The sequence below is a fragment of the Eretmochelys imbricata genome, chromosome 2, assembly GCF_965152235.1.
Source record: "Eretmochelys imbricata isolate rEreImb1 chromosome 2, rEreImb1.hap1, whole genome shotgun sequence".
Lineage (NCBI taxonomy): Eukaryota > Metazoa > Chordata > Testudines > Cheloniidae > Eretmochelys > Eretmochelys imbricata.
This window is the reverse complement of record NC_135573.1, coordinates 2,073,360-2,089,701: the sequence shown is the minus strand read 5'-3', so window position 1 is coordinate 2,089,701 and position 16,342 is coordinate 2,073,360. Positions and strand designations below refer to the sequence as shown.

General features: G+C 40.6%; 1 protein-coding gene across 5 annotated transcripts in view; it reads right to left on the bottom strand.

Moving 5' to 3' along the window:
* The window catches only part of LOC144260827 (nuclear GTPase SLIP-GC-like), a 105,541-nt gene that overhangs the window by 79,378 nt on the left and 9,821 nt on the right, over positions 1–16,342 (bottom strand). For all 5 annotated transcript variants that reach the window (XM_077809625.1, XM_077809621.1, XM_077809623.1 and 2 more), the window contains exons 2-6: positions 12,755–12,882; positions 11,252–11,439; positions 10,895–11,004; positions 10,213–10,284; positions 1,245–8,241 (exon numbers count right to left, since the gene is read on the bottom strand). In XM_077809625.1, the coding sequence (XP_077665751.1) occupies positions 1,245–8,241; positions 10,213–10,284; positions 10,895–11,004; positions 11,252–11,439; positions 12,755–12,855 (7,468 nt within the window). In that variant the 5' untranslated portion in view covers positions 12,856–12,882. The remainder of the gene's footprint in view (positions 1–1,244; positions 8,242–10,212; positions 10,285–10,894; positions 11,005–11,251; positions 11,440–12,754; positions 12,883–16,342) is intronic.

Genomic DNA, 16,342 nt, shown 5'->3' with positions numbered 1-16,342 from the left:
CCTTTCCTAAATTCCGCTATTTCATTTATCCATGTCCCACACTTGTCATCATATCCAAGTTTAGACTGCACGCTCTGGGGCAGGGACTGTATACTTGCTTTTGTGGAGTACCCTGGCATGTTTCTGGCTGTTCAAACAAATAAATATAACTTGAAACATTTGGGTGCCCTCTACCCTCACCCCTTGATTCAATGTTAGTTTTGCACCAACAGAGAACAGCTGCATTTTAGAGTGAGCAACTTCATTTGTTTAGACCCTACTAATAGAGGCTTCCTTAGTGGAGAATATCATTTTTACCCTCAGATTTAAGGATGAAAATGGATCAATCAACTTTATTTGTTTTTGTCTCTTTACAGACTCAGGCGGGGCACTGGTTTACATTTTTGAGGCTATCTTCACAACCATACGGGTTAAAACTGTTTTTTTTTTTTTTTTAATGAAAGTTGAGATTCTGGAGCACAATTCCAAGTTAAGGGATGAATTCTGGGATAGAGAAATATGTGGGCCTTGTGCTTATGTGTCTGCCTAAATATGAGGCCAGCTGAGCACATCTGTTACATCTGTGCTAGAGTAGGTCCAGGCTGTAATCACAGCTCAGGAAGACATAGCTAAGTTATCTTTAGTGTAGCTACCTCAGGTACCAGAGCAGTGAAGCTGCAGCAGTGTGCACGTCAGTGTGGACTGTACAAGATGGCTCAAAAGCCCGTGACTGCAGTGTAGACGTACCCTTAGACGGAAGCCAGTGCTCCAGAACACTAGTAGGCTAGAGAACTACAATATTTGTAAACTTCTCAGCAAATTAAAACTGCATTAGCCATACCACTCAGGCTGCTCTGTCCACAGCCACGAGGAATGCAAGAAAAACCACGCTGGAAGATGGAAAGAGTGTGTGTCTATATAAAAATATAAACACATTAAATTTATAACTGAAATGCAGGAGCCAGAGCAACCGATGTAAGCTACTTCCAAGTTTGTAGGATAAGGCAAATTTGGTTCCAAAACACTGTGAGAGAGACATTCCTCACACAAAAAGGGAAGTTTATCAATGTGAAATCAGACAACTATAATTTCTCTATACAATAGGGACTATGCGCCATAATAAATATGACGTGCTGTGATAGCCAAATTAATTTATTTCTGGCAGTTTTCATAGCCACACACCCAGCCCACAACATATGCCTTCTCAAATGCATTTTTCTGCCTTAAGACATGTATTTTTTATGCTTTTAAAAAAAAATTACCACCTTTGCAGGGAGAGCATACAGATTTTGTTTGAAGACAGGAGATTTCACTATTTTGTGTGTTGTTGTGACCATCAAATTCAGGGACTTCATGTTGGACTGCATCACTTTCTACCTTCAAGATGATCTTCTGTGAACTAGAAACAGCCCCAGTTATTGAATTCACACAGAATGCAGGAACTGATAAGTCTTCTATATTGGGTGTTTTGACACCATCAAGTGTTCTCTCAGCCCGGTGCAGTATTGGCATGTAATTTTTGTCTTTGATGCTTTCAGCATGGTCTTCTGACTCCAACTGCTGCGGCAAGTTACTTATAACACACTGGCTGCTCTCTCTAGATGTCTCAATGAGATCTGAAGTTATATTTGTGTCTTCATCACTCCAATACACAGCTGAAGCTTCTAAGGAGTTACATGAAAAACCTGACTGTGTGTCAAGACCAGCTGCTTTGCAACTGTCACTGCAAATACCTTCATGGAGCCCGTCACCTGTTCCACTAGAACTACTGCTACTTAGTTTTCGGGTAAGTTGATGATGCTCAGTTTCAACAGAGCTATTCGATATGTCAGAGAATATGAAGTCCAAATCTTTGATTTTGGTGCTCTGTTCAGAATTTATATCAGGAGACTTCAGGGGAGATTTAGCAGAAGTATATAGATTATCTAATGCTAAACACACCCTAGACTGAAACTGTTCCTCTTCAGACAGGGAATCTGCACTTGGGCTTTCTGGAATTTTACTTACCACATCTTTTTCTAGTACATAAGTCCACGAATCTTCTGAACTGGCAGCAAGTTCAGTAAACCCGGACTGACTGTCAAAGGGGAGACTCTGGGATTCAGATATTAATTTAACTGACTGTTTTCCATTTACTTGAGGTTCAATACTTGAAAACAGAAGTAAACTGCTTCCATCTCTCCTTTCACTGTCTACTTCACCTATAGATTTACAGTCAGTGTCTTCTTCTACTTTACTTTTAATGGATGGCACAAACCTTTCAGGTTTTGTGTTTTCATTTACCAGGTTCTCAGAGTCATTTGTTTTTTTAAAAAATTCTCTCACCAACTGGGCAATATTTTTACTATTTTCCTTCTCCACTTCATCACGATGCTGAGCTGTTTGAAGAATGGGGTATTTTTTAAAGAACTTCTTAACACTACTGCTAACAAACTGATCATGACACTCCTTCAAACCAGTGGGAATGGAAAACAAGATTACATTAGGACTGGGCAGGTCAGATACAAACTCCTGCATGGAAAGAGACCCTAAAGGGCAGTTTCTCTTTTGGGAGCAGCACTGCTCATCTTCAGAAACTGAAGTTCCAAAATATTCGTTTCTACTAATGTGTCTTTTTAGTGTTCTGAAAGAATTATTTTTGTTTGCCTCTTTATTCTGAGAATCTTTATTCTCCTCTTTATGAGATTCCACTCTGTTCGTAAAGTTAGACTCTGAAACAGTTAAATCTTCGTTACTGCCTTCAGAAAAGTCTGCACATCCTGTGGGCTGGCATATCTTTGCTTGGGATTTTAGGGGTTCAGAGTCTTTGCTTTCTTCATGCATATATACCAGTTCATTTGTTTCTGTTTTCTGATTAAATTTGTCTTTTTCTGCACAAAGGCTTGTCAGCATTTCATTTACTGGAGAGTCTTTAACAGTTTTTAGGGCTCCAAGAGGCACAGCTAGTGTCCCCACCTCTAGTTCTTGAATGCAACCATCAAGCAAGCTATGCGCAGGCTCCGGATTCTCCTCTAGATTTTTTCCAGCTTGGATAGAATTAGAATCAGCATTTCCTACATGTTCATCTGAACAACCTGCATCTCCCTTATTCAAACCAACCTCTGCATTGCCTTTCACTGCTTCCATTTCTCTCTGGCTTCCCGGTACACAGGGAAATTCTATAGAATTATATGGACAACGTAAGGATCCAAGATCACGTTCTGCAGTTATTTGGTTCTCTGTTTTTTCTTGTCTCAGTGTTGGGCTTTTTACTAAGTGACTGAATTCACCAACTACCACACCTGTGCTACAATTTTCAGGTCCAGCAATTCTAACTTCACTTAGATCATATTCTGCATTACAAAGAGAATAGCATTTTCCCTCCAAACTCCTATCTGTTGATGTTTCTGTACCTATCACTGATTTGATAACAGCTGTTTCAATCACTCTGTCAAGCTGATCTTCATTTGGCTTGCAGTCCAGGTCAGCTTGCAGAATAATGCTGCCAGAAACACTGTTTGGATCAAAGATGACAGTATCCTTCTCCTTCAGGATTTTGCTTCTATCATGCTGCATTTCAACTGTATTTTTCATTCTCATGCTATTGTTTTCTTCCTTTTCCTTTTCAACTTCAGAATCTGAGATATATAAATTAAGTTCCTCTCCACTGAATAACTCAGACCCCTCTGTAGGGTCATTTTCAATTTCCTTTAGGTGGTTTTCAGCTATATTTTCTTTGGCAGATTCAGGCTTTCCAAATGCAATAGCCTGCATCCCGACTGCAAGATCATTTTTGTCTACACTGCATGGTTGTGTGTCCATTTCAGAAGTTTGCAGTTTGATTCCACCTTCCTCTTGGCATATACTTTTTTGATTACTCCTTTCCAAAGCAGTTGGTGTCAAGATTTCAGTAGTCATATTTTGTTCACATAGCTTCTTCAAATCACAGTCTACAACAAAGTCCTCTGGATAAAGTGATTGTTTCACAGGATCCTCTTTGGATTTCAAGTCTATGTTACTTTCCAAATGCTGGGACTCTACGGCATGGGAATCTGTCTCCTGCTGGTCATGAAATGCACTAGACTGCTGTCGTAATTCCAAATGGGCAGCGCTAACAGAAGAGTTCTCATTATTTTCTTGGTAATTATTCAGTGTTCCCAAATCAAGCTCACTAAAATGTGCATCAGCATTATCTTTTTCCAGTGTAACTGATTTTACACTCCATTTACAGTTTACTGCCTCACCTGTATTTTCATCATTCAACTTCATACCTTCTTCATTCCTGGTGTCCTGCTGGGGCAAGATGTAGTCATTTACAGGTTCTGGATTGTTTCCCATGTCCCTTTTATTCACATAGTAAGGGGACTGTGTTTGTGAACAGGAATAATCATTAGTAGCAGCAAGAAGCTCTGACTTTAGAGAAGTCTGTTTGGATAAGCATAATGGAGAAAGATCATTTGCTATTCCTCCCTCTAATTCTGAAGAGTAATATGCTGTATTCCCTTCCAGCCTGTTTGTGGGTGCTTTTGTAACGCTGCTGTGATTAAGATTGGTTTGTCCAACATGCATATTTGCCATAATCTCCATCTCTTTATTTATACCTTTGTTTTCTATATTTTTCTGTTCTTCAAATATGCTATCATTAATGGCTGTTCCTGAGTCATGTCTCTCTCCTGGTATTTTCATTATCTCTTTGCTTTTGATACTATCTTCATCTGTCTTTTTATAAAACGTATTCTCAATACTAGCTGACTGATCAAGCTGCTTCTCCCCTGATGCTGTATCATCCACTACTGAGCAAGCAGTTTTCAGTTCCTGGCAATCAGTATCATACATCTCATTGTTATCGTTAAGAGTGGAATCCAAAGTATGTCTGACAAGGATTTCAACTGTTTTAATACACCTGGTGTTAGTGGTTGAAAGAGAATTGGAAGAAAACACAGAGACATATGACTCGTCCTCTTCTTTTCCTGGAGACCTCTTTCTCTCCAAAGTACAATCACTCTTCTGTAGAAGACACCGATCAAGAAATTCTTCACCTACATTAATCGGTGACTCAGGATTCATCGCTTCCACCAATTTCTCTGTGTTTTCCCAAAATGTCACTGTATTTGGAGAAGAACACGAAGCTACAAATACTGTTTTTTCATCAAAGGTTTTTATCCGTGTTTCTGAAGACAGCTTTTCCTTTGCTGTGGAATCTATCTCCATCTGTTTAGAGAACTCTCTCCAGGAATTTTTACTTGCATTGTTAAACAGTATAGTTCTTTCATATGCCTCTGAAAATTGTTGAAGACTTAAATGTGTGTCCATAGACATATTTACTTCTTCCTCACAGATACTAGTGTTTGACACACTATTTTTGTTTCCATTTACTGCAGGTTTTGTAGCCAGTAAGTTTATGGCCCTCTCATTTATTAGCCTAGTTTGAGTTCCCACTTCTGCATATGATATTTCAACACAATCTGTAACTAAAGATATTCTCGTCTCTGTATCCATGGAATCCATCTTTGATTCACTCTCATCTTTGTCTCCGTATCTAACAGGACTACCCATTGTTAAAGAGATGGCATTTACATTCATACCTGTTTGCTCTTCATCCCCTTCAGAAGCACTTACTTCCAAATGTATTTTATTGATACCAAAATCACTAACCTCCTGTGGCACACCTTTTGTAGATACGGATGTAGTCATATATACGTGGTCTGACTGAAAGCCTTCAGACTCTATACACACAGTGGCATGAGAAATATTTGCCTTATTGCATGCATTCTGTTCCACAGAAGTTTCAGTTTCATTTTGAGACAATGGCTGGATGTTTGTTTCCTGGCTCATCGTTTCACTGATGGACCTCTTGACAGATGTAAAAGCTCCAGAGTCTTCATACCTGCAAGGATACTCAGGAGAAGTCATTTCTACTGCTGTGGCCTGCAAACTGCAAAATGTTCCACTCAAAGGTTTGACAACTGCCCCTGAATTACGTAATTCCTCTTCCTTTGGAGCTGGTTGGTGAGGTGATCTCTCACTGTGCAAAGAGCCAGAGGAAGACGGCACACAATTACAGGGAGACTCATAAGTTACATCTTCCAAGTATGTATCTTGAGAAAGGATATGGTGTTTAGAAGGAGAATGTACATGATAGTCTGAGATATTCTGTGTACACAAGGGCAGGTTCTCTGGTGCTGTGGGATCTGAATTGTTTTGAAGTATCTTTGTTACAAGCCCATCCAGTGCCACATGAGAATCCATTGATGATCCTTCCTCTTCTGAATGAAGCATATCCAGACACTGGACAATATTTGTTCCACTGGCTCTAGAGACAACTTGTTCTGTAACACAGCTCTGGAATAAGGCAACCCCACTGACACTGTCATCCTCATTTTCTTGGAATTTAGCAGAACCAATATTACACTCAGAACCGGACATTTCTTTTGCTGCACACATTGTCAGAATTTTATGAGCATCAGAAGAATTCTGATGTTCTAGGTTAATTATTCCAGTGTCTGAAAACATATAGTCCTGATCTAAAGCATTTTGCAACTTGTCCTCAAAAACATGATCGCTATGTATTTCTCTCACTTCTCTGTTTGATATCGTAATGATTTTATCAGTGTTAGGTTCAGCTCCTTCTTGAATGTCCAAAGTAGTTTCAGGCTTCTGAGTTTCCATATGTAAAGTATTATTTAAAGTTTCCAATTCTCCGTCAGCCAAGGAAAAACTTTCACATTCTACAATATCACTACTTTCTTTTATTGCTTCCTCCTTTGGCATAAGGCTGTCTTGCTTTATAACTGAAGTCAGCTCATCTTTGCAGATCTCATTTTTCATTTCAGAATGCCGAACACTATGTGGAAGTTCTAAGTCTGGCACAAATGATATGTTTACTTCCCGAGTTCTGTCTATGGTCACAGCAGTTTCAGAAGGCAAATCCAACTCTTCTACACAGGTTTTACCATCTGCATTCACTAGTTTCTTCGGACTCACCACTTCTTTTGCAGGAGACCCACCATCCAGATCTTTACCCAAAGCAATGTCTTCTGGGACAATGCTTATTGCCATACAGTCACTGTTTTCTGAACAGTTTTCTACTTCAACAATAACCAACTCTGACAGGCTATTTACACGAAGACGACCCTTTTTCTTTGAATGGGATTCACAAGTTTCAGCACCAGCAATAGATACAGCCAAACATGGAGTTTCATGTACACAAGCATCAACAATATGCTGCTCCAATGAATACCTATTTTCTTCTTCTGTTGAACTTTCCTTTTCCATTAAATTCGCCTTATAATCACTGACTGATGGCACCTGAACATTTTTCATAGCTTCATTTATCACTTCTGTGACTTGCATTTGAATATAAGGTTCTGAATGCCTCGAAGTTTCATGTTTAGCTGTTTCTTCAGTGCTGTTAATAACGTTAATCTCCATCACTACGTCGTCGTCAGAGTTTGCACAACTTCCAAGCACTGATTTATCAGCTACAGGAACTAGTGGCTTGGAATCAAGGTTGCCTCCACTTTCTACTTGAAAAGAGTCTGAAAGATCTAGACTATTATCAGAAAGACTAGCTCTGACAATTGCTTTTCCACTCGGGTCACTGTCATGTGTCTCTACAGCACCTCTTGAGTGAGGAAAAGGTGGTGAAGGTTCCAGATTATAAGTTACAGGAGGTTGTGTTTCTATTTCACCACTGTCTTGTCTCTCATCCAGGAATGGTCTGTAAAACTTTGACATGCTTCCTAATGTGCATGGTTGGGCTCCGCTTGGTTTCACACAGAGAAAGTCAGAATTAGCCAGTTCTGCTGTCCTTGCAGCATTTTCCCGAAACGAAGACTGTGCAATTTCAAAGACTCTTTGTTGAGAAGGCTCTGTGGTGACTGTTGAGTCCTTCCGATGGACATATTCAGGTGAAGAAGAACGTACAATCTGAGAATTAGGTCTAGTGTAGTTTTCCAAAGAAGTATCTGCTGTTGCAGCTGATGTAGATGTTGCAGGCATTTCTAATTTGTTTGAAGTCACATTAACAGAATTTGTACAAAGAGAAGACTTCACTGAAGACAGGACTGAGCCAGCTGATGTTAACGGCAGAGTCACAATGACCGTGGGAGGCTGCATATCACCACAGTGTGTGCTAGATTTAGATGGAGCTCCACTATTTGGGACTACTTGAGAAGTCCATGCCAGCTGGGATATAATGGGAAGGCCAACATTGTTCTCGAAGACCAGACCTGCATTGTACACTGGTGGTACTTCAGGAGATGTCAACAGCGGTAACTGAACCTGTAGAAAAGAGACAAGAGTCACGGCACCATAAAATGCTAAGTATAAGTAACTGAAAAGGAATGAACTTTGGTTTTACATATTAATTGTGAAAACAGAAACCCATGTAGAATGGATAACTTGACATTTCATATCTACTTAATCCCTCTTCACCACCACCACCTACTTACTCGGTGCCACCCTCCACCACCCCACCCCCACACTACTACACATTAAGGGCACATAATTTTTGACTGGAGGGAGCATAATAACCTTCTTCCCCATACACAACTGATGACCTCAGTTGCTTTCAACTACCTGAAAGGGCGTTCCAAAGAGGATGGATCTAGACTGTTCTCAGTGGTAGCAGATGACAGAACAAGGAGTAATGGTCTCAAGTTGCAGTGGGGGAGGTTTAGGTTGGATATTAGGAAAAACTTTTTCACTAGGAGGGTGGTGAAGCACTGGAATGCGTTACCTAGGGAGGTGGTGGAATCTCCTTCCCTAGAGGTTTTAAGGTCGGGCTTGACAAAGCCCTGGCTGGGATGATTTAGTTGGGGATTGGTTCTGCTTTGAGCAGGGGGTTGGACTAGATGACCTCCTGAGGTCCCTTCCAACCCTGATATTCTATATTTATTACACTCCAAGTGTAGTCAGTGCTGTTTTTCAGGAAGTGGTCCAAGTTCCAACAGCACTTCTTTCTCGTTCTGTCTGGCCAACGTAGGCACCCTTGAAACAATTTAGAAGCAGTGCAGGAGTGATCAGAGGGAACTCAACAAGGGGCGGGCGAGCAGTGCTTGCTGAAGACAGGATCAAGAAATGTATACACACACAATAGGTATTTATTATTTTTTTCCATTTGTAATATAAATGTATTTATTATAACAGAATCTTCAAGATGTGCACATAAACAGTATGACATTTTTGTAACCATTGTCCTTCCTTCCCCAATTCCCCATCTTGTTTGTTGCTAGCATTCGTCGTATCTTCTCTAAAATTTAGAAAATAAAGTACACTGGGCCAGGATCTGGGTCTTATTTGTCTGAAAAGCTCCCATTACACTTGTGTATTGAACAAACAACAGCATGACTCTTGCAGTGAGCAGGGGAACTGATTCAGGAGGTCAGAGAGCATTTCACAGATTTCCACCATTAGTTTTCTTAGCTGAAAAAAGGTGTAGATAAATCTCTGCATTATGCATCTTCACATAACTTTCATATGACTTTGTATTATGCCTCTATTTTCATAGAACTTTGTATCAGATCCTTATATAGAAAACTTGCTATTGAGCCTTGGTATAATGTTAAAAATGTCTTTTTGCTAGGAGTAGAATAAGATCTCCCCCCCCAACTCTCTTAATCAATTGCCCTGTTGAATGAACGAGGTGTGAAAGGCAAGCACCTCCAGACAGCTGCAACAGAAGGGATGGAAACCAGACCCAAGAACAATAAAACTTGTCAAGTGGGCTCACTAAAGAAGAGCAGATATATTGATGGCCTTGGGGGTTAGAAGCCAGCACTTTCTTTTGAAAATACCCTTTGTAGCATTAAGACCACACCCAGAAGGAAGCAGCACAAAGGACCAATGGACACAGATTTTGTATCTGATATAGATTTGCATGAGAGGGAAGCAGCTATAAATATGACGGGTCTTGCAGAGGACCCCGGGTCTCGTCTTGTCAACATCGGAGCATCGATCCGGATCGACAGAAGCCCGGCTCCACCCTTCCCCCATTTAACTCACCTGGCCAGTGAAGTTAAGGGGAGCAACTCGTTGGTAACAACAAGACGGAGCGTGCGTGCGTGTAATATAGATAATATGCATATGATACAGTGTTGATTGATACATGTATTATCAATAAATGTGACGCTTTGCCTTATTCCCCCTGAAAAGATCCTGTGCAGTACCTTAAGTACAACAAAGGAACACTGTTTGTCAGATGAAATACCCTGAGTACTGCTAGTAATTTCTTTTTCCTATGCTTTGCCTCACCTGTGGTAGCGAATTCCTTATCTCTCCACATGCACTTTGCAGCTGATCGATTCTACAGTAACAATGTTCAAACTGAAACAGAAGTGCAAGAGGTTTATCTGAAACACAACCTCACTTTAATTCAAGATCCAGAAGAATAAAATGAAGAGGAAGCCTAATACCTTGTAAACTGCATCATTTACTGCTTATTAACAGATTTCAGTTTTCAGGCTTAAAGGAAGTCAAGTTTTTTCAAGTCTTCCAATTTTAATGGAAGTTAGTCTTACTTAGTTACCTTTAAAAGTGAATCATTCTCAGAGTCTGTAGCATAAACAACTATACTGATGTATTAATAGAATACAAGTTATCTGAATACTAAACTTATGGGAGTTTTCTTCAGTATCACTAATTAGAACAGGTCTCTAAAACTTTGATATACTGATGGGACCCCGCCAGGAGCACAAGGGCAACACTTAACTTATTTAACAGGAATCAGATCACAGCCACCCCCATCCAGTCTGCAATGAGGACAGGACATTTAGATCAAAATAGAGCACAGCATGCTGGGACTCATGGTTCCCACAGAACCTGCCTTGTATTAAGGAGGAGGGTAGCCACAGGCTGCACTGTGTAACAATATGGATCACATTTGACCCATGCTTTAGCTACTCTTAAAACAGATCAAAAAAGGAATAAAATGTACCAGAAAGTAAAATTCTGAATTTGGCTGACGAACTCGTGTTCCAGACCTGATACCATTCCCTGCAGGATGTCCAAAGGTCACAGTATCTCCTTCCTGTAAGTTAATTGTACCTGAAAATTTAAAACAAAAACAAAAAAATATTAGACATCACAACAAACGATCATTCTTTTCAAAAATTCAGAACTATCGTTGGATGTATTACATACATTACATACAGGCAATAAAGAAACCGTAATATAAATGTTAAATAAGCATCAAATAAAGTGATCTATTATGTATAACCTAACATCTAATCCTAAAGAGAAGAATGCACAAGATTCCTCTGGATGCCCTTGAACATCTTCCTTCCACACTTACCATTGATTCTAACATCGTTCACATAAACGCCTGTCAAACTGGAATCCACAAGTCTGTAAGTATCATTGGTTCGAATCACTCTGGCATGAGTCCGGGAAATGTAATCTCTTCTCTCTGAAACTGGACCACTGATGAAATAGTCCACAACATCTTTGTTTCTTCCAATCAGGGTAACTGCCTTATAAAAACTTTAAACAAAGTTTAAAAAAAAAAAAAGAAAAAAAAGTCAGATTTTTTTCTCTGTTACATATAGCTTCTCCTGCGGAAGTCTGGATTTCATGGAAAGCAGCGTGATTACAAGAGGCTAGAGACAACACCTCTCACCGTACCACAAGTAGGTGCAGTAGAATTTCCAAGGTCTAGTAACTCAATTACAGTTGGAGTAATGAATCACCATTTTCTGGTCACTACCAGAGAAGATGCATAGAGCAAAACTAACTCAGCATAATAGGGAGTGGTTTCAGAGAACACAGGGCTCACATTTTCAGAAGTAACCAGTGATTATGGGAGTCTTGATCTGTGGCTGCCCAACTTGACACACATTAAAGGAGCCCAATGGGGGAGGAGGGGAGCAAGAGGTAGTCTGTACTAAGTCCACAGAATACTGTGAGGACTAAGTTACAGCTGATTTTATACAGCATTTTTATTAATGATCTAAAAAAAAAGAACAAACAGCTAATAAATTACTTTTACAGGCAATAATAAAGTAGGAGGAGTCAAACACCACTCAGGGCACAGAAATAATAATACAAAGGAACCTAGAGAAACTGGAAACATAAGCAGAAAAGAAGAGAGATTCAACTTGTACATCTGGGGAGAAATAATCAACAAAATCCCACTGCACTGACCGTGCCAAGACTGTTCTGTTAAATATTCAAAGTGGCAAAGTCAAAACTGTCCAAGCAAGCTGTGAGAACCAAAGACTTGTAAGGGGAGCTGGTCAGGCTTTTAGGTTGATCAGCTGGTATCTAAGCCAGGCCCTCAAAAGGTTCTGGGACCCATGCTGAGAGAAATTCAATACAATTTATAAAATTGATAGAAGAAAGGAATACTTGTGGCACCTTAGAGACTAACCAATTTATTTGAGCATGAGCTTTCGTGAGCTACAGCTCACTTCATCGGATGAAGTGAGCTGTAGCTCACAAAAGCTCATGCTCAAATAAATTGGTTAGTCTCTAGCCACAAGTACTCCTTTTCTTTTTGCGAATACAGACTAACACGGCTGTTACTCTGAAAATTGACAGAGTTACAATTCTCAAACTAAAATAAAATCAAGAAAACAAAGGTAAGCTACGATTAATAATATTGAACTAAACTAAGAAACATACTCTATCAAATCAGACTCACACCATAACAAGTTAGTCTCAATACTGGACACAGTCTACAATATGGACCATCGCCACTCATATTTAACATGGAACACAGCCCATAAAATACAAATCCCAGCATGTAGTGTTCATTCTTGAGCAGAGCAGCCCAAGAGCTGTCTTACACAGTACTCACTGGATAACCTCTGCAACACCGAAGACAGAAGCTTTGCGGCCTATACTGCGCAGGTGACACTGGTTGAGCCCCCCTCCGTGCGTTTGGCAGACGGTTGCCATTTCAGAGAATACAAGCTTGCTTTACATCTGGAGGGGGGGAAAAAATAAATTAAAAATAAAGTAAATGAAACATGTAAGTTTCATACCGCTCACAAAAACGCTCCCACTTTATCTATAACCCTTCAATGCATTTATCCCAGAAACATCAAATATCACCATCCACAAAGTGAACTGAAAAAGCAGTCCAGGGTCAAAAGTGGAGGACCAAGTTCCACGGCCAACAAGTAAAGTTAACATAGCTTTTTCTTTCTAGGGTCCCTCAGTTATACAGTGCTTTCCAGCCCAAGGATCCCAAAGGCTTAACAAATTATGTATATATTTCCATGCCCATTATGGAAATATAACCAACCTTGGTATGGAACGTCGTAGATCTTGCACAGAACAACATTATACAATCATTATTAATTTTCTGGTCCTAAAAAAGAGAGTGTCCTTTCCATAGATTCCAAGGCCAGAGAGAAACACTGTGGTCATCTAGTCTGACCTTCTGTATGACTAAGTCAGAGAACTTCCCCATAATAATTCCTAGAGCATAATTTTCAGATCAACATCCAATCTTGATTTAAAATTGCCAATGATGGGGAATCCACCACAACTCTTGATAAACAGTTCCAATGGTTTATTACCCTCACTGTTAAAAAATGTATGCCTTATTACCTGTCTGAATTTGACTAGCTTCAACTTTCACAGCCATTGGATCGTGTTATACCTTTCTCTACTAGATTGAAGAGTTGATTATCAAATATTTCTTCCTTACATAGATATATATTGTCAGGGTTCCTTCCCCACTCTGAACTCTAGGGTACAGATGTGGGGACCCACATGAAAGACCCCCTAAGCTGATTCTTACCAGCTTAGGTTAAAAACTTCCCCAAGGTACAAACTTTGTTTAAAACACTTGGTGGTGGCAGCATACTGTTCAAAGCCAAGGCAAAGAACAGGGAAACAGACCGCTTGGAGACGTCTTCCCCCAAAATATCCCCCCAAGCCCTACACCCCCTTTCCTGGGGAAGGCTTGATAAGAATCCTCACCATTTTGTACAGGTGAACACAGACCCAAACCCTTGGATCTTAAGAACAATGAAAAATCAATCAGGTTCTTAAAAGAAGAATTTTAATTAAAGAAAAGGTAAAAGAATCACCTCTGTAAAATCAGGATGGAAAATACTTTACAGGGTATTCAGATTCAAAACACAGAGGATCCCCCTCTGGGCAAAACCTTAAAGTTACAGAAGACAAGAATAAACCTCCCTCTTTACACAGGGAAAATTCACATAAAACAAAAGATAAACTAATCCGCCTTGCCTGGCTTACCTCTCTACTGGTTGTAATATTGGAGACTTGGATTAGGATGGGTTGGGGAAGATGGATTTCTGTCTGGCCTCTCTCAGTCCCAAGAGAGAACAAACATGTAAACAAAGAGCACAAACAAAAGCCTTTTCCCCCTCAAGATTTGAAAGTATCTTGTTCCCTTATTGGTCCTTTGGGTCAGGTGCCAGCCAGGTTAGCTGAGATTCTTAACCCTTTACAGGTAACAGGATGTTGCCTCTGGCCAGGAGGGATTTTATAGCACTGTATACAGAAAGGTGGTTACCCTTCTCTTTATATTTATGACACATATAGAATGTAATCAAGCCACCCCTTAACCTTCTCTTTTTTAAGCTAAATAGATTGAGCTCCTGGAGTCTATCACTATAAAGTGTAATTTTCCTGTCCTTTAATCTTTCTAAAGGCTCTTCTCTGAACCCTCTCCAATTTATGAACATCCATCTTGAACTGCGGACATCAGAACTGGACACAGAATTCAAGCAGTGGTCAAACCAGTGCCAAATACAGAGGTAAAACAGCGCCTCTATTTCTACTCAAGATTTCTTTGTTAATGCATCCAAAGATCACATTAGCCCTTTTGGCCACAGCATCACACTCGGAATCCATGTTCAGTTGATTATACACCACAGCTTCCAAATCTTTTTAAGGATATAGTCCCCCCATACTGTATGTATGGCCTTCATTCTTTGTTCCTAGATGTATACATTTACCTATATTAAAATGCATTTTGTTTGCTTGTGCCCATTTTATCAATCAATCCAGATTACTCTGTATCAGTGACCTAACCTCTTCATTATTTAACCCCTTCCCCAGTTTTTGAGTCGTCTGCAAACTTTATCAGTGATGATTTTATGTTTTCTTCCAAGTCATTCATAAAAAATGTTAAATACCATAGGGGTCAAGAACTGATCCCTGCGGCACCCCACTAGAAACACACCTGTTCAGTGATTCCCAGCTAGCCAGCTCCTAATCCATGTAATGTATGCCATGTTAATTTTATATCATGCTCGTTTTTTTAATCAAAATGTTTTGCAGTACCAAGTCAAATGCCTTACAAAGATCCAAGTACAGTAACTCCTCGCTTAACGTAGTTATGTTCCTGAAAAATGCGACTAAGTGAAACGATGTTAAGCAAATCCAATTTCCCCATAAGAATGAATGTAAATGGGGGGGGAGGGTAGCTAGGTTCCAGGGAAATTGTTTTGGCCAGACAAAAGACTATATTTTACATATACGCACACAGAGTATAAGTTTTAAACAATTTAATACTGTACACAGCAATGATGATTGTGAAGCCTGGTTGAGGTGGTGGAGTCAGAGCGTTGAATAGGGTGGGATATTTCCCAGGGAATGCCTTACCGCTGAATGATGAACTAGCACTCCGCTGAGCCCTAAAGGCTTAACACGTTGTTAATGTAGCCTCACACTCTACAAGGCAGCGCGAATGTAGGGAGGGGAGAGAGCATATCAGAGACAGACAGAAAGACACACCGTGTGTGTGAGAGAGAGACAGACGTGCACTGCCCCTTTAAGTACGCTGGCCCCACTCTAAGTACATTCCTTTTTAAAAAGAAAAGGAGTACTTGTGGCACCTTAGAGACTAACAAATACAAGTACTCCTTTTCTTTTTGCGAATACAGACTAACACGGCTGCTACTCTGATTCCCTTTTAAGTAGATCAGCAAATTGAGACAGCAGCTGCTGCCAGCAAGGTCCCTCTGTCCTGAGCCCCATCGTGTCCCCCCCCGCTCCCACTCCATGGAGATGGCCCGATGGGGTAAAGGAGCAGGGGAGAGGACGAAACCCTGACATTAGCACCCCTCTTCCCGCGCCCCCCCTCCCCCCCCCCGCCACTTGCACAGCAAGCAGGAGGCTCCCGGAGCAGCTCCAAGGCAGAGGGCAGGAGCAGCACAGGGCAGTGGGGGAGCGACAGCTGAACTGCCGGCAATTGCCAGCCTGCTGGGCAGCTGTTGCACAGGGAACTTAGGGGAGCAGGGAGCTGACTGGGGGCTGTCAGCCCACCCTGGTTCGAAGCCCCCACCAGCTAGCTCCAATGGGCTGCTCTTCCTGCAAGCAGTGGACAAAACAGGTGGCTGCCAAACAACGTTATAAGGGAGCATTGCACAACTTTAAACGAGCATATTCCCTAAATTGATCA